This window comes from Cladosporium halotolerans, assembly GCF_011745625.1.
Source record: "Cladosporium halotolerans strain TM138-S3 chromosome Unknown Sca11, whole genome shotgun sequence".
Taxonomy (NCBI): domain Eukaryota; kingdom Fungi; phylum Ascomycota; class Dothideomycetes; order Cladosporiales; family Cladosporiaceae; genus Cladosporium; species Cladosporium halotolerans.
The window spans coordinates 1525-21409 of NW_027191462.1; the positions used below are offsets into that span (position 1 = coordinate 1525).

A 19885-nucleotide genomic window follows, 5' to 3' on the forward strand; every position below is an offset into this window, starting at 1 on the left:
CCTCGTCGTTCCCCTGAGTAAGAGCCAGTTTCGCGAATGATGGATTTCATCGCCTTTCGTCGCCTTAAAGGGGCCGTTTTGCCCTCATTCGTAGGCGCTTTATCCATCACTTGGGAAGACCCCACCTCAACCTCGGTGAGTCACATGCGCACGTCACTTACAGTAGGCGAGCCTGAGGAAGCAATATGAGGAGCGCAGAAACTGTTTGTAGCGTTGAAAAGCATGTGACAGTCACCATGTGACGCTTTTGGTGTTCAGATTTGCACTGAGAAGCTGAGAAGGGCGCTCAGGCATCTATCAAGTGACTCAAAACAACATGTGATTGCGGCAGCACGGTAAGTGAGCGACTGAGTTAGGCGTTGCCTTACTCTTCAGGCACCAATCCTGATGGCAGGTCACACAGGACGTAGTTCAAATCGTAGCGCTCGATGGCATTGGCATGGGAGGCCTTGATTAAGTGATCGAGAACCAAGCTTTTGTATGTATTGCCCTAGACGCGATGTAAATGAAGAGAGCTCTATCATATCTGTGCATGCAAATCATCAGGCAATCTCACCGTCCCTTGAAGATGGGCTTCCTCTTCTCGCCGAAGGCCGTCAACGCCTCGATGCGGTCTGCTGTCGGCAGAACAAGATCGTACGCGGCATTCTCGCTCTTCTCACCACCCTCCCATCCATTGACGGCTTGGAGAGCCGCTCTGGTGGCGACGGGTCCGCCTTCGCAGATATCGTTCGCCAGAGCGACCGCCTGACCCAGGACCTTTCCGCGCGCGACACCTGGAGCCTTGGCTTCCTCCTCATCCACTTCCACAAGACGATCGGCAAGGCCCATGAAGTAGGCCTCTGGCGCAGACACACGACGACCTGTCAAGATGAGATCACGGGCACGGGCGGGACCGACAAGAGCTGGGAGACGATAGGTGCCGCCTGTGAGGTGTCAGCATCCGGACAATTTGGCTTCAGTGCCTCAGACAAGCAACATACCGGCACCCGGGATGATGGCAAGGCGCGTCTCTGGTAGACCGACTACAGCAGTCGATCCAAGGACACGGAAGTTCGTGCACAGGGCAAGCTCCAGTCCACCACCGAAAGCCGTGCTGCTGATGGCGGAGATGGTGGGAATGGGGAGGGTAGAGAGACGGGCGAAGGTGCTTCGGAGCTTGGCTAGGAACTGAGCGACACTAGGCAACGTATCAAAATCTTATTCAACAACAGACTTGTTCAATTGCGATCTTACTCCTCCGGGGTCATGTTCAAGCGCTCCTTCAGGTCAGCTCCGGCGCAGAAGGCATTGTCGCTCTCACTGGCCAGGATCAACGCCCTGGTGCTACCCTCACCTCCCTCCTTGTGCAGACCTTCCACCACGCCGTTCAATTCGCCCAGCAGCTGCTGGGAGATGGCATTTCGGGCCTTGGGTCGGTCCAGCGACAAGACGGTGATCACACCGGCGTGTGGAGCAGGAATGCTGGAGATTTTGAGGGCGGCGCCCAGGGACGAGGCGTATCCGCGCTTCTGGACGACTGTCTTCAGCCACTGGCCATGGGCGGCGACGACATGGCGACGGGCGAGGCTGGCGAGCATGGTGGTGATGGTGCGGCAGCGAGTGCCGTCGACAGAGCAGAGCGGGCTTGCGCGCCTGACGTCGCGGTCGGCCTCTGGCGCGTTCAGCCTCGGCTGTCACTCCGCCCAATCATCAGCGCGTCGACCAGCCCCGTGTGCCTGATAAGCCCCCAGGCGTGATCAAGCATCGCGCCGTCGCCTCGTCCCTGCATATCGCCGACACATCTCCCGTCGCCGCCAACGTCCATCCAGCCACATGACTGGCCGTGGCCGTGGCCTGCCTAATATCGCCTGCCCTGTAGGTTGCAACATCTCCTTCTTCTTTCATCATCCTCCGTCCCGTTGCTGCTGTGCAGACGGCCCCGTGCATTAGCTTTGCCATCGTCGCCGTCCACTCAGGACCGCTCGCCTCCAGTCCACTCTCAACAAACCCTAGCCATCATGTCGTGGGCCGCGAGGATAAAAGACGTGCCCTCTCCCCTCGAATCCAGCTCTGAATTGCTGGACATCGTAGCAGACACCATGCCTTCTCTCCGCTCGTTGTCCAAGTACGCCCTCTCCGCCCTAGGGGCCTCCCAATCCGTCTTCGCCGACAGCAACATGTTCGAAGCCGTTTCCTCCTGCTCCAACCCTCAACTCTCCTGCCACAACACCACCGTCCAGCCCAACCTCTGCTGCTTTAACGCCCCCGGCGGCTCGCTCCTGCAGACCCAATTCTGGGACACCAACCCTCCCACCGGCCCGGATGGTTCGTGGACCATCCATGGCCTTTGGCCGGACAACTGCGACGGCAGCTACGACGCGAACTGCGACTCGCGCCGCGCCTACACCAACATCACCGAGATCCTGCGCGCGGCCGGCGCCGACGAAACCCTCTCGTACATGCAAACCTACTGGAAAGACTACCAGGGCGACGACGAGTCCTTCTGGGAGCACGAGTGGAGCAAGCACGGGACGTGCATCAGCACGCTGAACCCGTCCTGCTACGCGGACTACCAGCCGACGCAAGAAGTCCCCGACTTCTTCAACCGCACCGTCTCCCTCTTCCAGTCCCTCCCCTCCTACACCATCCTCGCCGACGCCGGCATCACGCCCAGCAGCAGCAAGACCTACACCTCCGCGCAGATCCAAGCCGCCCTCAGCGCCGCCCACGCCGACCACGAAGTCTACCTCGGCTGCTCGGGCTCCTCCCTCAACGAAATCTGGTACTTCTTCAACGTCCGCGGGACCCTGCAGACCGGCACCTTCGAGCCCGCCGACCCCCTCGCGAGCTCCAAGTGCCCTTCGACGGGAATCAGATACCTCCCCAAGGGCGCCTCATCCACGCCGACCGGCACGCGAACCTCCACCGCCCCGACGTCGACCTCCACATCCGCCCCCGGCACGCCCTTCTCAGGCAAAGGCCACCTGACCATCATCCCCTCCGGCTCCAGCGCCAGCAAGGGCTGCCTGATCTCGAACGGCAAGTGGTACGTCTCGGGGACCTGCGCGACGTACACCGCGTCCGGCTCCTCCGACTCGTTCACTCTGCGCTCGTCGAAAGGCGCCTGCGGAGTCGTGGAGGGCGCTTTCACGTGCGGATCTGGCGTCTCGGAGGGCCAGGCTTTCAGTGCTGAGGACGGCAAGTTGGCGTACGAGGGGAGCGCGGAGTTCTCGGCGGATGCGACGCCGAGCGGGACGCAGCAGGTTGTGGTGAGCGCGGGTGGGAGCGGGGATGTTGGGGTTGAGGTTGGTTGGGAGGGAGCTTGATTGGCATATCTTATTAGAAGAATGTGCGTGGAGTGACGACATCTGCATGTGTATATAGGATCAGGTATGCATTGGAAGCATTGCACGATAGAGAGAGCCACGGTTAGAAGGCATTCCCCCCGCGGCGGACACTGGCGCTTAAGTCTGATGGTGCCAGGCTCATTGACGTGGTCATTCACCGATCGGAGCAAGGCAGCACAGATGCACAGGAGTTGAGGCAAGCAAGCAAATTGAGCAGAACGCATTGTCAGATACGAGCTACTTCTCTCTCAGGTAGGTGAACGCAAGCAAATCAAAAAGCAAGACTCCCAATCAGTCACCTTCAGTTCAGTTCCCGCAGGAACTCATCGAGATTGATGAACCATCAGACCACGCAAGCAGCCGCCAAGCAGGAGTACCAGCAACAGAATCCAGCCACCATGATTGTGCAGAGGAAGGGAATGTCAGGTGATGAGGTGATGGAGAGAGAGGAAAAGAGAAAGACAAAGGACAAGCCCAGCCAGCCAGCTACTTCTTCGCATCGGCAGGAGCAGCAGGGGCAGGGGCAGGGCAAGCAGGCTTGTCGGCAGGCTTGTCGGCAGGCTGGTCCGCCGGCTTCAAAGCGTCAGCCGGCTTGTCGTGCTTGTCGTCTTTGGGGGTGTCGTGGTCGTGGTGATGGTGATGGTGGAAGCTAAACAGGTCATGGTGGTGGTGCTGGTGGGCCCCGGGCGCCTCGTGCTGGTGGTCGGCATGGTCTTTGCTCTACTTCTTGTCCATGCCGACGGCGTGCTTAGCCTTGTCGAGCAGCGACTCGTCGGTCTTGTGGGCGTCGGTCTCGCGAGAGACTTTGTCGGCCGCGGACTGGGTGGTGGACTTCTGGGAGTCAGGGACGGCGTCACTGTGGAAGGGTGTCGTGTTAGCTTGCTGAAAGGCGACTGTGCAAAGAGAGGATGGGAACGACGAACCGCTGGACCTTGTCAACGGTGCCGGTGACGGTGTCCTTGACCTTCTCGGTGGTGGACTTGGAGTGGTCCGGGGTGACCTTGTCGGCGACCTCTGGGATGGGTGTCAGTGTTTGCAGGCTTTGACAGTGCTGAGGAACCGAGAGGACGTACTGTCGCCGAGATCCTTGCGGTTGGCGTCAGACATGGTTGCTGGTTTTGGTTGAGGTTGATGGGCTGAGTGAGTGTTTGGGTGCGTTGTGATGTTCGAGTTGCTTGCAGAGGAATGTGAGGTGAGTGTGTGATGAGGAAAAGGAGAGATCAGGAGAGCAAGAGAAAGCTGTCTTTATACCGAGCATGAGGCAGGCAGTCACGGGCGCGCGTCGTGGTGTCGTAATCACCTGCCTCTTGCCTGGTGTTGAATGAGGAAGGCACATGTCAGTCACTGGAGCTTTGCAGGAGGCATCGCAAGGCTTTGCAGCCTACAATTCGATTCCAGGCACGATCCCAGTCATGCACTGTAGTCTGGTGATAACCCTCCGCATGTGATGCCTGTTCATCAATTAAACTGTGCGACTCTGATGCTGCATCTGCACGTAAGCGCGGCAAACAGAATGCCTTGCTCGACTGCCTTCCTCAAAGCTGCAGCAACGCTTGCCTTCCCGGCAAAATCGAGACTATTGGGCAAGCGCTCCGTCGACCGTCTCCTCCCAAAAATCAGATATGGACGGGAGGAAATGCGTGAGCAAGTTGATGCTCAATTGCACATTCAAGGACCCCGAGCCGAACTCGATTCGGCAAGCATGCATTCACCACGATACAGTCCTGATCGGTGCACTTTTGACGCTCGTGGTTCAGCCAACAAGAGAAAGGGTCTGAGTTGCTTCAAAGATGTAGGTACGGCTGGTATCTTCGCCAGACGTCACTCAGCTGTAAGCCATTGACCGTGACGTTTTGACAAATGGAGTTGAAGGATGAATTGATGTCAATACAGATCATCAGTGATGCATTGCAGCGGGTGGACGTCTTATAGACTGTCGTTGATAAAGTTGCAGCATTTGTTGCAGCACGCATGTCACAGTCTTTCGTCATGGTAAGGTATTCCACGAAACCACAATCAAGGATGATGACCGGGTGTATGTTCTATCGTAGCCCAAACGCTCCTCGCCAAAGAGAAAAAAAAAACCACACGTATCGAACTGCCGTAATCTGAGGAAGACAGTAGAGTCTCTCCTTCGGCGTGGCATTACCATTGCGTGAACCCTCAGTGCCTCTCGACACATCTTCTTCGGGTACGAGTGCGAAGAACAGATAACCCTGATTACCCCAAGTAACCCCAACCCTAATGTCGCCGCGGGAGCGCGGGATGGGAGGGATGGGAGGTGACAGCCGCTGGCTCTGGTCAGTGCCGGGCCAATCAATCCTCTTGGTTTCTGCTCTTAGATGCCGTGAATTACAACAAGGTGTTACCAGCTTCCCTACACGCCTAAGATTCTCTATCCTGCGAGCTTTGGAACCTATCAAGATCAGGTGAGCTAGTGGTCGCCCGTCGTCCGAGCAGCCAGAGCCATCTCCGCTGCCAGCTTACCTTACAGCTCAGGTCATAGTAAGTCCCCAGTAATAATCCCAAAACCGATCGACCGCTCCATCCCAGTTAGCGATAGCGAGCCACAGTCACCGACACGCAACGCAATGGGTTTCGTCCGTAAATCCGGTCTTAACGGACGAAAACACCGACACCATCCCTAGACCCACCAGTCCCACCGCTTTCTTCACTTTTATGCAAGACGCGGCAAACTCCACACCACCGACCCTCCGACTCGTCTCTTCTTGCCCTTTTCTGAAATATTAGAAAAACAAATCAGCTCCACTCCCAGCAAACCCTCGCAACGGACGCCCCGAAAACTCGCGACTCGCATGCCGACAGCATTGCCTAGTGATAGAAACCGAAACCGAAAAACACCTAGGTGCGGAACAAGCCTAATCCGCAACCCGAGAGCAAGAGCCGGCCGGCCGGTCTTCTAGAAGAATAGGAGAAAGCCGGGGCCGAGATCAGCAGAACGCGGAATACGCAATGCGGTCATTCCAGGAAGAACGGGCTTTGACCGCGATCCCATAATTTGCACCCTTTGCGTTTCTTGCTAAAACTCGACCATCGAAAAGATCACACAGTTCGCGGCTGTGCGCTGACCAGAGACTGCGTCCGCGGCCGCGCGCACCGCACACCTCCTAGATCTTCGATCTGCTGTGCGGCGTCCAGATTGGCTTTTCGTCTCCTTCGCGGCGGGAAGCGAACTATTGAGGCGAACACGACGCGTTTTGACGACGCTGTTTGGCATGCAGTAGCTCGACTCGGAAGAGGCTGCCGGCGCCCGCGCCATGCGGCGAAGAGGGCTCGGCTGCCCGCTAAAGTAGGTACATATCGCTGGACCGAATCATTGCGAGCAGGTCAAAGCAGCACCATACCGGGGACGCTCGCGACTCGCGTCGATAGTCTGCGCTGGCTTCACGGCTCGACCCATGTCTGCTGTATGCACGCCGAGCTTGGTGCCCACTCCTGCGCACGTTTTGTTCTGTCACTCTCCCACAGACTTTCCCTTTCGCGGGTCGGTTTCTGGAGATGGGGATGGATCTTGGACTTCGCTCCGCGGAGCGTTGGCGCAAGCTCCAGAGCCGCTTGCGTTAGCCGTCGTGGGACTTTCAGCCTTGTACGTCATGGCACGGTGATGGAAGAGAGTCTGGACCGACTTCTTGTGATATCGAACATCGATGGGAGCTAGCAGGAAAACCGATTCCACGATCCTGCTCGCTGTCTCATCACAACCACGCGGGAGGAGGCTCAATCCCCACTCACACCACCCCCAAAAACGCCCCCCAGTGGCGTCCCAAGACGCCTCAAAACGTGCTCGCCTCCTGCATGGCTGCGAATAAGCCTTTCAACGCTCACGAGCGGCGGCTTTCTCCAGCAGTCTGTGGCCTAAAAGGGTATGCACTCAGCAGCTGTACGCCTACCGTGGTGGTAAGGTTCTCTCCAACTGCAGCCTCCCCATCGCACGGCCAGCTCCTTGCGCGGGAATAGCTCGACTCCGGTTCCTGTAGCCGCGTGGCAGGAATGGGCGTCAGTGGCTTTTTTAGAGATGCATGCGGTTTTTTCTCGCACGTGTTGGTCGAGGCTTGTTCGGTGGATCTTCTGCTCGGGCGGAGTGAGGTCGATGAGAAGCGTTGTTAGTGTATGTGTTTGCTTGAATCATGCGGCGATCATCGCTTAGGCTCGATTCGGGAACGCTTCTTGAGGGCATCGACCGCCGGAGGCATGGGCTGCTTTCGAAACGTATCGCAGATGACCAGTGACGTTGCTTGCCATTGAGACTTCACCTTGCACCACACTACAACTTTGACGAGGTAAGACGGTATCGTTATTCATTTCCGTACCCTATCCAAACCACGGTCTTACGCTTAGCGCCGCCGCCCTCGAAGACCACATCCACCACTTCACTCCTTCCAACCTCTGTAAACAGTCCTGCTCCCCCAAACCTGCCCCTTCCTCAAAACCACCATGCCCCTCCACTTCTCCTCATTAACCGCATTCACATACCTGCTCGCCTCAATGCACATGCCGCTCCTCGGGCCCCTCGCCGGCAGGCCATCCATAGCCGGGACATCGATGAACTTGCCCGCGTAGAACTGGAACGCGGGCTCCGTGCTCAGCGCCTCGAAGCGGATCTTGCTGTCCGGGTGGTAGAGGCCGATGAGCTTCTTCAGCGGCTGCGAGCGCGTGTCGAGCGGCACGCTGGCCGGGTCCGGGTTCATGATGAAGCAGTGGTCGGGCGCGGGCGTGGAGGCGCCGAGGGTGAATTCCTCGTTGGGGGCGAACTCGGGGTAGGGCTCGATGGCGCCGGTGGGGATGGCGGTGTCGTCGACGACTTGGTGCAGGTTCGTCGAGACGGTGGCGCGCGTGCCTTCGATCGTGGGCTTGCCGGAAATGTTGAAGTAGCTGCAGGGGGTCGGGGGGTTAGCTGGGAGGGGTTTCTTTGGGGGGTCTGGACTTGGGGGTGTGCATACCTGTGGTTGGTCACGGAGACGGCGGTCTCCTCGACCTCGTCGCCGACCAGCTCGACCTCGTACTCGATCTCCAAGCTCGTCTTCTCCACGCCGTCGACCGTCTCGACGCGCGGCATGTACCAAAGCCTCAGCTCAACCGTACCCGGGAAGCCCTCCTCGCCGTCCTTGCTCAGATACTTGAACATGACGCTCTCCGTGCCATTCCTCTTGACGGGCGTCGGGCCCTCAAAGTCCTTCTTTCCCCAGCCGACGGCGCCGCCGTGTAGCGTGTTGGGGCCATTGTTGGCAGCGAGGTCGTAGCTCTTGCCGTTCAGGTTGTTGATCTTGGCGCCCGAGATGCGGTTGGCGACACGGCCGATGTTCTCGCCGAAGAAAGGGTTGTGCGGCGTGCGGTAGGAGTCGGCGGAGGGGAAGCCGAGGACGATGTCGGTGCCGCCGACCTTGAATTCTTGGATGATGCCGCCTTGCGGGAGGAAGGTGAAGGAGTCGGAGAACTGCTTGGCGGCCATGGTTGCGGTTCGATGCGGGGGTTGTGTGGGAGGTTGTTGCTAGAGTGAGCAGAGACAGAAGAAAGCTAACGAGAATACGAAACAAAGGCTACTTGTCCTTTTGTTCTCCTGGCGAATGCGCAGAGCGTCGTAGTGACGCGTGGAGCCGACGGTTACAAGTGCTCGCATTCAGGCTGAAGGTGGAGGGGCAAACCCGTCCAGCGTCCAGCGTGGTGGGGTCATGATGTTGTTCGTAGGACAAGGCGGGTCTCGCGCGCCTGCCGGCGTGAAGAACAGCAGCACAGCAGCCGGGCATTCAGCCTCATTCCGACGCGCAAGAGGGAAAAATTCATGTCGATGGTATCCGCGCCCAAACGCCCACAGAAGGTGTCTTGTCTCACAGACGCGCGCGCGCCTGCGCCCGTGCTCGCGCAGCATCATCGTCCCCAGCGCAGCTACCAACCCGCCGCCGCTACCTTACCCTAGCACCCAACTCAGATTAAAGATTCCCCACGGAGATTCTCGCGGAGATTCATCGCTCGATCACGACACTCCTGTGGATCGAGCAGCAAGCGAGCGAGCGAGCGTCTAGACCGAGGACCGAGTCCGACAAGCGAGCGCTGACAACTCAACTGATGATTCTCAGCAGATCAGGACAGGACACGAGGTGAATCATGCCGTCGCTGACGCGATCCAGTACGTACCTCACGTTACGTCCTGCAACCGCTGGCTCGCCTCCCCGCGCCACGCACCACCTCCAGTTGCAGCTCACGAAGCTCCCCCTCGCAGCACACGCATTGGCCGAGCAGCAAAGCTCTGGACAGAAGTCTATCGCTTGCTGATTCACAACGACCATCATCACATGTGATATCGGCTCGACCGTCCTGGTGCCATCAATGTCACATCATGCCCGCCCAGTCTACCATTCGCGGCTCGGCGCGACGAGAAACAACCCCCGCCACCACGATCCCCACGATATCCAAAGCGCCCTGCGATCGCATCGTAAAATCCCATCATCGGCGCTCACTCTCCCCTCCGAGACAACAGCGCGCAAAAGACCGGTAGGCATTGGGCTATAGTACCAGAACCGCACTCACAAAACGCGGGGAGGCTGGCAGCGCGGCCGGTCCATCTGCAGATACACACGGTACGAGCCAGAAAGCCAGCCGCGAGCCGTGCGCCGAGAAAGGCAGCGCTGGCGGGCGATCAGGGCTTGTCTTAACGTCTTTTTTCGGTCAGAGGTGGGCTGGGGTTATTGATCAACCCGCGTCGAGCAATTCGATCTGCACGCGCGGGAGCGCGAGATGTGCAATTGCGACGGGCGGAAACCGTCATGGCGGTTCGCGATTTGCGACGATGGACGATGCATCTCCTTGGGTAGTCCGCGGTCGTTTCTTGGGGCTTGGGAGCCATTGGCGCCGTTGCGCGAAAATCTGCTCGCCAAGAAAAAGGACGAGAGAGGGGCAGTGTCAATGGCGTGAGCGTGAGCGAGGTCGGGAAAAAATGCACAAGGTAGGCTGTGTACCAATGATTGGCATTTGGTAGATACAACTCAAATGATCTCGCTTGAACGCTTAGGAGCAATCGAAGTACTCCAACAGAGCCAGCCCAAACGAACCTCTAGATGTATAGTAAACCGCACGATGATATCATACAAACCGTCCGCCGGCACCTCCGCATTATTGTTCCCACCAAAGCCCAGAAGTGAGACGATCTGTGCTGTTGCGACCAGAGAACAAATGACCAAAAAAAAACCCCCTCCGAAGACCCAGAAAGAACCCCGATCGCGCGGACGCGGCCAGCTTCCGCAAGCAGATCCGCGGTCTTTGTCGTGACTTGTAATGTATAGTAGTTGAGTTTCCTTTTTTTCTGAATTTTTTTCTTTTTCTCTTGCTGCTAGGGCATGATGTGCAATCAGCGTAAAGCCTCGGCACGCCGAAAACCCAGCAGCGGTATTTGCGCCTAGTTGATAGGTAACGAGCGCGGCCGCTGTGCGCGGTGGTGGTGGGGTTCAGATTTGCAGCTGGAAATTTCTCGGGGCCGGAGTTAAAGCAGCTCGTTCCGCACTCCGCTCCGCTGCAGCTCCCAGCTCCAGCTCTCTCGCTCCGCGGAGGGGCCGCGCTGCGAGCCCCAGGTCGAGGTGACCCACTAGCTCGCTCGCTCGCTGGCTCGTCGTCGCTGACGGACGACTGACGGTGGAGCCCAAGCAGTGGTGTGCTGAGCTCTCGAATAGCTAGGGATTCGTTGCTCTGCGACTGGACACGAGCGCAGCTATGTCATGACCTCCTGCTGCTGGACGAACTTGCTGAAGTCGAGGTCCATGCCATCGAGGGGCCCGAGGTCGCTCATGTCCGCGAGGCCGTTGGGCGCGAAGGGGTTGCCACCGCCGAGTTGGGCGGAGTAAGGAAAGAACTGCGGGAAGGAGTCGATGGGCAGCTGCGAGGGGTCCCAAGTTGGGTTCAGCAGGGTGTCGTAGTCGGCTTCCTGCATTGCGTATTTGTTGCGGTAGGGTTGGGCGGGCTCGTGCATGTCTTGGAGGGCTTGCGCCCATTCGGGTGCGTAGAGCTGCGGGTCGGCGTAAGATGATGATGGCGTTGTTGTGGGCGGCATTTGCAGCGATGGTCGGGCTGCAATTGAGGGTTGGTTTGCGTGTGATCGTTGCGGCGAGAAAGGCTTCGATACGGAGATGGGGCTCTGCGTGAGTGGTGACGAGGCGGTGCTGGCGAAGTTGAAGCTGTCCTTGAACATCGATGGCTTGGGCTGGACAGGCGTTTCTTGTCGAGGCGATATCTTTGGTCGGTCGTTGTGGCTGTGTTCTGAGTCTGAGCTGAACGATCCCCGTCGGTGGGCGAAACCTGCGCCTTCGGCGATCATTCTCGCTTGAAGCTTCTCGGTGTTCTCTTCGAACGCTTCGTGCTCGCCGCTGTCATCGTGTTTCGGTTCGAGAAGGTCCAATGCCAATAAGATGTCGTGAGTAAGCGGCTGTCCAGTGCTTTCGTCGAGAGCAGGACCGTCCCAGGCGGAGGCTTTCTGTAATCGGTGATACATTTCCTTCAGACCAGAGACGAGTTGACCTTGTTGTTGTTCGAGCATCTCGACATAGCCTTTCGGGTAATGCTTATCATGTGAACGTTTCCGTTCGCTGGGACCAGTCAGCGTCGATGTAAATGATTAAGGTGTCAGTATAACGAACCCAAAAACGCAGATAGCATTGTCTGCCTTGCACCGAGAGCATGGACTCGACCCGTCGCATTTGCTTTTCTTCAGGCGGCACCTGTCGCAAGCCTTACATACTCGCTTACGAATGCCTTCAGTCGAATCGTGGGAAGAAGCTCTTGCGGGGTGGGCGTGCTTGTTAATAGGCGACATGGGTGTTGGAGACATTGTGAATTGATGAGTGTGGCGCGGCTCAACCTGAGGGTGAGGACGGCCGAGGGGGATGTCGTTTAAGTAAGTCGATCAGATCCACGACGGATCGATTGACATCAGACCTCAGTTGCACAAGATGGCTAAGCAGGACGGATGAGACAAGCCGAGGACAGTGCGAAGTACCGACAAAGGGAAGGGACGCAGGTAGGGCTGCCTCATATACATCCGTCCCTGAGGTGGGCGAGATACTCGCGCACGACCCTTGTTTGTAATGTGCTGATGGAATGGGGAGCGCCCAGAGCGAGGCCCAGCGGATCACGGCGATTGCTCATGGCCGCATGAATTAGAGTGCCGTCATCTGTAATCGCGCCGTTGACTAGGGTGGGTACCGTAAGTAACGAGGTCCGCGGGAGGTATCGCGGGCGCGGAGCAGAGGCCACGCAGGCCTGGCATGCGGCGTGCCCTAAACAAGCGCGTGCAGGATCGAAAGGTACGTCGCCGTTATGCGCCCTCAGCAGCCATCGAAGTCAAAGGGCCGTCGCGGCCGCAGGAGCGTGCTGCGGTACGCTGACCGAGAGGGTGCGGCAAGCTTTGGCGATCTCTGCATAAATCCGAGACCTTGCACTAGCATCGGTGGTCCATATCGCCGTAGGGGATACGGTGCGCTACCTACGGCCGAGTCGTCGTCCGAATAGCCGGCTCGTTCATATTTTTTCTGCCTCTGCTCGGGGTTGAAGACGCTGCCAGCTGATCGACCGCCCGGAGCATCAGGCGAAGTCGGCGGCGCAGAGGCAGGCCATGGCGCCGGTGTCGTGTCTTTGCGTCGGCGGGGAGCATCGAGGTGCCGCAATGGCTCCAAGAGCTCGTCGAGGCGATTGGCAGGCCACAAGGTTGCTTACGATGCAGCCCGCAGCGGCGGGCGGCGCTGTGTTTGGGCGCTGCCTGGGAGCGCCATGTCTCTTGGAGTCTTCTGACACGACACGTGCGGCGCTGCCCTGCCCTGCCAGCCCAAGGCCGCCCAAGGTGTCAAGCCCTCCCCAGCAGCCCCAGCTCGCTCTCGCGCTGCACGCGAAACTCCGCCCTGCGCCCACGCAGCGACACCCTTGGCCTCGCTTTGGCACCGCTTTGGCACCCGGCACCAAGGAAGGCAGGCTTCAAGGGCTCCGCCGTGCGCGGACGGCGCTCTTCACCACCGCCAGCACAGCCCGCGCTAGGAGACCGCAGAGGGCACCGGTGGCAGTGTGACGGCCGCCTCGCGTGCAGCCCACGCGGCCATTCATCTCGCCTCGCTCCCTCCCGCCGCTGCCTTCGCGCTCGCTCGCATCCTCTCGCACCCGCCGTCCGAGCCTGTTCTGTGATGACAAGGAGCTTGTCGCCGCGCAGCAGTAGTACTGTCACGGCAAGAAGTGCGACCTGCTCAGCCTCGCCCGTCAGGGAGGGGCCAATGGTCCAGAACGGGCGTGACAGGGTTGATGCTGCTCGCAGACCCTGCGTCGCTGCCCCAAGCCCGCGACCTGCTCAGTAAACACACCAAGTGACACCACCAGGGGACTAAACACACCACCGCCAGGCCACCTCCCCGAGCGGACGGCGGACTCGCACACCGTTGCGCCACTGTTGCGGCCAACGGCGCACGCAACGCGAGTGGTGTGACTAGCAGACTTCGCAGGGCACGGCGATTAGACTGCGCGGTGAGCCATGTGACACGGCGAGACGGCGAAGTCTGTTGCTTATGAACCGCTCCCGCGACGCCAGGGCCTGCGCGGAGTTCGGAACGCGGCTACAGACCTGGTCCGGTCGAGGCAGCGAAATGTTCGATAAATAATCCCAGGGCAAGTTTCTTTGTCCAACGCGGAGTTTGTGGCACGATACACCCGGCTTGCAGCGAGGCTCTCGCCTCTCGCCTGACCGAAGTACTCGACGATCCCCGCTTCCACGAACCATTGGAATTTTCTAGCCTCGTTTCGTCGCATCGCATTGATGGCCCTTTGAGGCTAACAGTGCGCGAGGTTTCACTTCATCTCGCGTTCCACCCCCAGGCTCCATACTCCTGCTCCGCCCCGCCTGTGCTCAAGCTGACAAAATCCCCGACCACCCTTGGGCATCAGTCAGCCATGCAGCCTGCCGTCGACAAATGCGTGACAAACGTTTGTCACTCAGTTCCCAGTTCCAGCTATTCTTGCCTGACTAAAGCACGACTCAGCCAGGCAGGCATCGAGACACAAACGATCGCCTGTGATTGTGCTGTTCGTATCGCGCTCGGGGCCGCCTGTGGCCCGCAAATGTACTGCCTCCGCGCGTGTCTGTGCGAGCCTTCAAGCGTACAGGCACTCTTGCTGCCTACTGTAATAACAATGAGGTGCCCTGCCTGCCGCACGATTGCGAGGCTGACTACGCGGCCACCAACCCATCGAAACCTTCCCCGCCAACCTTTCCAACGTCTGTCTACAGACCCCGGATCCCAGCAGACGTGTCAAAAACGGCCTCACGAGCACTTTTCGGCTCGTCCTGCCACTTGATCGACACCCTCATTGCCGCGTTCGAATTTGATCACCCCCAAAAGATCATATACTTTCACTTCACTGTACGAACGCTCGCTGCCGAGTCATTGAGCAGGCTCCATCGATAAGAGCTCCTCAAGTCGGCGTCCTCGGGAATCGGCGTCCTCGCAACCCGGCATCTTCCCAACCCTAAGAAAGCAGAAATCCTTCCAGCAAACCGGCGTTCAAGCCACCGCCGCCTATCTTAACTCTCGGACTTACCGCCGTTCACCAGAGCTATTGTGCGGTTGGACGTAAGCCGCGCGTGAAACGAGGATGCCCTGCCGGCGAAGCTTGTACGAGCGATCCGACGACAGTCGACTTGCTGCCCGAGATTGATATGATTCTTTTGCCCTTGTCTTTGCGAGAGCCTAGAACAATCAGTCACAATCTCATCAGTAGTGCTGAGTGATTGATGAGTGATGACCCGAGGAACTGGTAGGTTGAATTCATATTGATCGCTCTCCGCAGTCGCTTTCGCACCCCCGTCCCTGGCCAGACACGGCAGTTCGACGGGGAAGTGTCAGCGCCCACTGCTTTCTCAGAGAGGACACAGCCCTGTTTTCTTTGCCTGGTTCCGCGAGGGTTCCGTTGCTGGGTCGAAGAACGGTATCGACCATGTCGTTCCGTTGTGGATAAAGTCGGCCTTTCAGCCGCTGACTGCGATGGAGAAAACCGCGTGATATAGCCGCTCAGCCCTATCGTGATCTCCCAGGGCTCAGGGTCTACAATTGTAAGTCCCACCGCGCGATGCCGGTTATGGTCCGATGTCTGGATTGTCAGCGAGGTGAGTATCGAAGACGCCGGTGGACGTGTGAGCAGTTCTTTGCTCGACGCTGGATTGTGAGCGATTGTGGCCCTCATACTGGCAGGCCTGGGGAAAAGTCCATCGGTTCTACGCGTTGGAGACGGAAAGTGTCCGCATCTATATGTCTCATGAGTTGATAATGATTTCGTGAGAGCATGTCATGTTTGCTGATGTCAAGTAGAAATTTTAGCCCCTGCTCACAGAAGGTAGGCACATGGCCTTCGGAGGGTATCCGAACATCCACGTTCCAATTCGCTGGTGCTCCCCAACACCAATGGCATGAGTCGCAGATCTATGGGAATGCAGAAGGCGAACGGCAGAAGTCCGAGAATATGCACAGCGCAGGGAATCTTTGCATTGATCCGCGTCGACGTAGGACGCACGCTACCTACGACCCTGCGACTTGGCGTCCATACTCAAGTACTGAACCAGCAGCGAGCATGCCACATATTACTCCACCTAACAACTACTCTATGGCTTGTACAGACACTATCCTCAGCGTGCCTCCATAGGCCACTCCCCACCAAGCCCACACTCCCTTAAAAACGCCTTCGTCTCCGCCTTCGTCATCCCCTCCAGACAACCCCCTTCCAACTGCTTCAACACAGGCGCGGGCAGACTCGCCGCCAGACTCCGGAGAAAGTCTAGCAACGTCAACTCAAGTTCGCGAATGGGATGGTCGGCAGCGACCTGCTCGAGGTGATCGACCAGGCCCGTGGCGATGGGCGTCTGCTCGACCAGCCGCGCAATGTAATCGGCCTTCACGTCCGACCAGCCCGGCACTTCTTGCGCGAGGCCGTCTTCGAGCTGGAACATGCGGTTCGTTTCGTCGACGGGGTCTGCGGGGTCGGAATCCATGTCCTCCGGGTCGGCTTTTCCGTTGTCCTGTACAGGTGTGGTGGCTTTGAAGCCCCATGCGAAAGCTTCATCGATTGCGTCGCTTCCGCTGGCGCCTCGGACTAGGTATTGCTCGAGGCAAGCTTGCAGCATGTAATCCGCGATGAGGTGCATCAGGGCTGGATTCAGCGTGCTGTTGTTCAGCTCATTCCGCGCGGCGACCATCGACATGAAAGACGGTAGGGTGTCGAGCATGGAGACACTCGCAGAAGTGCCGTAGAAAGCGTCGTCGTAAGCATCGTCTTCAGCGGGAACGTCAAGGACGTTCAGGATGTGCGCGCGGTTGGCGTCCAAGTCTGGCCGCGGCAGGGGGAGTTCGTTTTCGAAGTGCGACATGCCGTACTTCAGTGTCGGTACCGAATGGAACCCGCCGATCCAGTCACGCGCGCGCTCATGGTTTGCGTCCCGCAGCTCGCGCAGCGCTCGTGGCGAGGGGGCGGTCGCGTTGAGAGTCAGGCGCTGGCAGAAAAGGGTCGCGAATTTTAACAGTAGCAGTCTGAATCGCAATTCCGGGTCGGGTGTGTAACGTGGGTGCTTCGCCTGGAACATCTCCACGAAAGCGTCTACCGAATCTAAGCTGCGCTGGAGCGATGCTGGATCCTGTCGCTGACGGGTCCGGTTCGCGAGGAGGGCGGTGATGGCTTCATGCGATAAATAGTCTAAGATCATGTGGTCGACCTCGAGGGATGTGTCGAAGTCTCCGGTCTTGGTGAAAATCGTTGTTTCTTGCGGCGAAATCCTGCGACGCTTTGGCAGGCGGGCCATGTTTCCTCCGTTGCTCTCATGAGATGTCGCGAAAGGGTGGGCTCCGTCTCTAAAGGCGTTCCCAGATGAGGACATATTATCTTTCACGTGACTCGAGGCGCCCGAGCCAGCCCGACAGATCCGTTTGCAGCCAGTGTATATTGGGCGCCGTCACGCGTTTCAGGGCGGTATTGAAGGTTTCGCTCGCGGTCCGACGTCAAGGGGCAAGCGTTGGTTCGATAGCATGTTGCACATGCAATCACGGGAGTGTGTGATGAATTGGCTTGGCGACAGGTCCTGGCAGTTGGCATGGCATTCACAGGTGTGAGCGTGCAGTGTATGGCTTCATGGCTGGGTCGCTTGACGTTGGAGGGCTCGTGTGCCGCGTTTGGGGTTGGACGCGGGATGGCAAGGCTGCCTGACCGAGGCGCGAAAGCAGGTGACTCGCTGGTCTGTGCCTGGCAGCTTCGCGTGGGCGCAACGGCCCCTTGAGCGTCTGCACACCCTCTTGCAAGAGTCTTTGTACATCCTCGCTCATGTGGCAAGCGAGGTGGTGTCGGCGAGTGCACAAGCGTGCTGGTCACGGATCGTCCTGTTCTACCAGCGTTGCACTCATTGTCGACTTCCAGGTACCTGAAACCTGCCAGGCCACATGTGACAACGTCACAACTTAGACTCAGAGCCTAAGGTCACTCCCGTCATTCCCTCCCTTTCTTGATGGTCCTTCATTAACGGATGGGTACACAAACATGTTAACAAGTAGTATATAAGAAGGAAGTAGCGGCCATTTCAGCAACGGTACGCATGATACCACCACTACTGTACACGATCCCCCCACAACTGACCCGCCATGGCCAGAGCTTTCTTGCACCGCCTGATCGCAGGCGGACTTCTCATATATTCGCTTGCGTCGCCCGCATCTTCCTCACCCTGCACATCACTAAGCTCTAACCTCAGCTCTGTTACTTCCACTGCGAGCATTCAGGGCCCAACAGGAAACCTTGGTTCCTCTACGTCGATCACCAGCGTCCCGCTTTCTACGAGCAACATCAGCTCCTCTACTCCCACACCCCATACCCAGCTCCCTCCGAGCAACATGTCCTCATCTGCGGGCGGCTACCGTAGCGTAGCCTATTTTGTCGTAAGTCACATGATTTCGTCTGACCTTCAGCATGCACTGACAGCACCATGACAGAATTGGGCCATCTATGGTCGCAATTATCAGCCGCAGGACATTCCTGCGGACAAGCTCACTCACGTGCTGTACGCATTCGCCAACGTTCGTCCGGAGTCTGGTGAGGTTTACCTCACCGACAGCTGGTCCGACACCGACAAGCACTACCCGACCGATTCATGGAATGATGTTGGCAACAACCTCTACGGATGCTTGAAGCAGCTGTATCTTCACAAGAAGAAGAACCGCGGCCTTAAGCTTCTCCTCTCGATTGGTGGCTGGACCTATAGCTCGAACTTTGCGGCACCCGCGTCGACGCCGGAAGGGAGGCAGAAATTTGCCCAGAGTGCCGTCGCTCTACTCAAGGATCTTCCCTTCGACGGGCTGGACATTGACTGGGAGTACCCTAAGTCTCCAGAGGAGGGTGCGAATTTCGTGTCACTTCTTCAGGCCACACGCCAGGAACTCGACAAGTACGCTGCTACAGTCCCGTCCAACCCGCGCTTCCTCTTGACGGTCGCCTCGCCGGCAGGCTCCCAGAACTATGTCAACTTCCCGTTCAAGGAGATGGACCAATACCTGGACTTCTGGAACCTGATGGCCTACGATTTCGCCGGCTCATGGGATAAGGACGCTGGTCACCAGGCCAACCTTTACCCATCAAAGGATAATCCGAAATCTACCCCGTTCAGCGCCGAAGACCCCATCAAGTACTACATCAGCCATGGTGTACCGGCGAACAAGATTGTCATGGGAATGCCGCTGTACGGCCGTGACTTCAAGAATACCGACGGCCCCGGAAAGCCGTTCGCCGACGTTGGGGAGGGTAGCTGGGAGAAGGGTGTCTGGGATTACAAGGTAAGCATCTTTCGTTGTTTGTTTGCCCTTTTACTTTGATGACAAGAGCAATCGCCATAGCTGCGAAAGCCCTGTTAGAAGCCCTCCATGTGGTTTCTTCGATGCTATTTGCAAACACGCAATACGCAGCAATGGGCGCTTTTTAACTTGATCTAATCTGACATCTGCCAATACTCCCTTGAGTCGAACTGCCAGATAGCGTAGCAACACCTCACTAACAATTTCCCACAGGCTCTCCCTCGGCCCGGCGCCCAAATCTACTACGACGACCAGGCCGTCGCGTCCTGGAGCTACGACCCTTCCTCTCGCGTCATGGTCTCCTACGACACGCCACAGGTGGCGACCCAGAAGGTCCAGTACATCCAGAACACCGGCCTGGGCGGCGCGATGTGGTGGGAGCTTTCGGGCGATAAGGCGGGAAACGACAGTCTGGTCAGCCTCACTGTGCAGGGCCTCGGCGGCTCCCAGAAGAAGAGCATGGAGCAAAGCCAGAACTGCCTGGACTACCCGCAGAGTAAGTACGACAATCTGAAGGCGGGCATGCCGAACAACTAGACGTGGAATTGTGAACCAGACACGGGTAGGCGTTTGACACGCTGCCCATACATGCATCAGGATACAGATAGCTAGCATCGGACGGGCCGGTCCCGTCCTGCCTCATTTACACAAAGGCGTTAACGGTTTAGAACTCAATCCGTCTCACTACTGCTCAAAATC

At 58.1% G+C, this 19885-nt stretch overlaps 7 protein-coding genes across 7 annotated transcripts; 2 read left to right on the top strand and 5 right to left on the bottom strand.

Moving 5' to 3' along the window:
• Window positions 1-279: 279 nt before the first annotated feature.
• On the bottom strand, window positions 280-1676 carry WHR41_04225 (Enoyl-CoA isomerase/hydratase). The gene is made up of 3 exons (XM_069372831.1): window positions 1237-1676; window positions 984-1180; window positions 280-926 (listed from the first exon to the last, which is right to left on the bottom strand). Exons 1-3 carry the CDS (start codon window positions 1578-1580, stop codon window positions 553-555), a joined length of 915 nt encoding a protein of 304 aa, XP_069230411.1. The 5' UTR covers window positions 1581-1676; the 3' UTR covers window positions 280-552.
• Window positions 1677-2000: 324 nt separating this feature from the next.
• On the top strand, window positions 2001-3308 carry WHR41_04226 (uncharacterized protein; the record flags this gene model as incomplete). The annotated part of the gene is made up of 1 exon (XM_069372832.1): window positions 2001-3308. One exon carries the CDS (start codon window positions 2001-2003, stop codon window positions 3306-3308), a length of 1308 nt encoding a protein of 435 aa, XP_069230409.1.
• Window positions 3309-3538: 230 nt separating this feature from the next.
• WHR41_04227 (uncharacterized protein) lies at window positions 3539-4560 on the bottom strand. Its single transcript, XM_069372833.1, has 3 exons — window positions 4403-4560; window positions 4253-4343; window positions 3539-4185 (listed from the first exon to the last, which is right to left on the bottom strand). The coding sequence occupies exons 1-3, from the start codon at window positions 4434-4436 to the stop codon at window positions 4050-4052; spliced, it is 261 nt and encodes an 86-aa protein (XP_069230410.1). The 5' UTR covers window positions 4437-4560; the 3' UTR covers window positions 3539-4049.
• A 3061-nt stretch (window positions 4561-7621) lies between these two features.
• WHR41_04228 (uncharacterized protein) lies at window positions 7622-9331 on the bottom strand. Its single transcript, XM_069372834.1, has 2 exons — window positions 8291-9331; window positions 7622-8222 (listed from the first exon to the last, which is right to left on the bottom strand). Exons 1-2 carry the CDS (start codon window positions 8797-8799, stop codon window positions 7721-7723), a joined length of 1011 nt encoding a protein of 336 aa, XP_069230412.1. The 5' UTR covers window positions 8800-9331; the 3' UTR covers window positions 7622-7720.
• A 1195-nt stretch (window positions 9332-10526) lies between these two features.
• On the bottom strand, window positions 10527-12513 carry WHR41_04229 (uncharacterized protein). The gene is made up of 2 exons (XM_069372835.1): window positions 11972-12513; window positions 10527-11920 (listed from the first exon to the last, which is right to left on the bottom strand). The coding sequence occupies exons 1-2, from the start codon at window positions 12160-12162 to the stop codon at window positions 11050-11052; spliced, it is 1062 nt and encodes a 353-aa protein (XP_069230413.1). The 5' UTR covers window positions 12163-12513; the 3' UTR covers window positions 10527-11049.
• Window positions 12514-15990: 3477 nt separating this feature from the next.
• WHR41_04230 (uncharacterized protein) lies at window positions 15991-17157 on the bottom strand (the record flags this gene model as incomplete). The annotated part of the gene is made up of 1 exon (XM_069372836.1): window positions 15991-17157. The coding sequence occupies one exon, from the start codon at window positions 17155-17157 to the stop codon at window positions 15991-15993; it is 1167 nt and encodes a 388-aa protein (XP_069230298.1).
• A 485-nt stretch (window positions 17158-17642) lies between these two features.
• On the top strand, window positions 17643-19861 carry WHR41_04231 (uncharacterized protein). The gene is made up of 4 exons (XM_069372837.1): window positions 17643-17934; window positions 17995-18277; window positions 18332-19168; window positions 19400-19861. The coding sequence occupies exons 2-4, from the start codon at window positions 18233-18235 to the stop codon at window positions 19721-19723; spliced, it is 1206 nt and encodes a 401-aa protein (XP_069230297.1). The 5' UTR covers window positions 17643-17934; window positions 17995-18232; the 3' UTR covers window positions 19724-19861.
• Window positions 19862-19885: the final 24 nt, after the last annotated feature.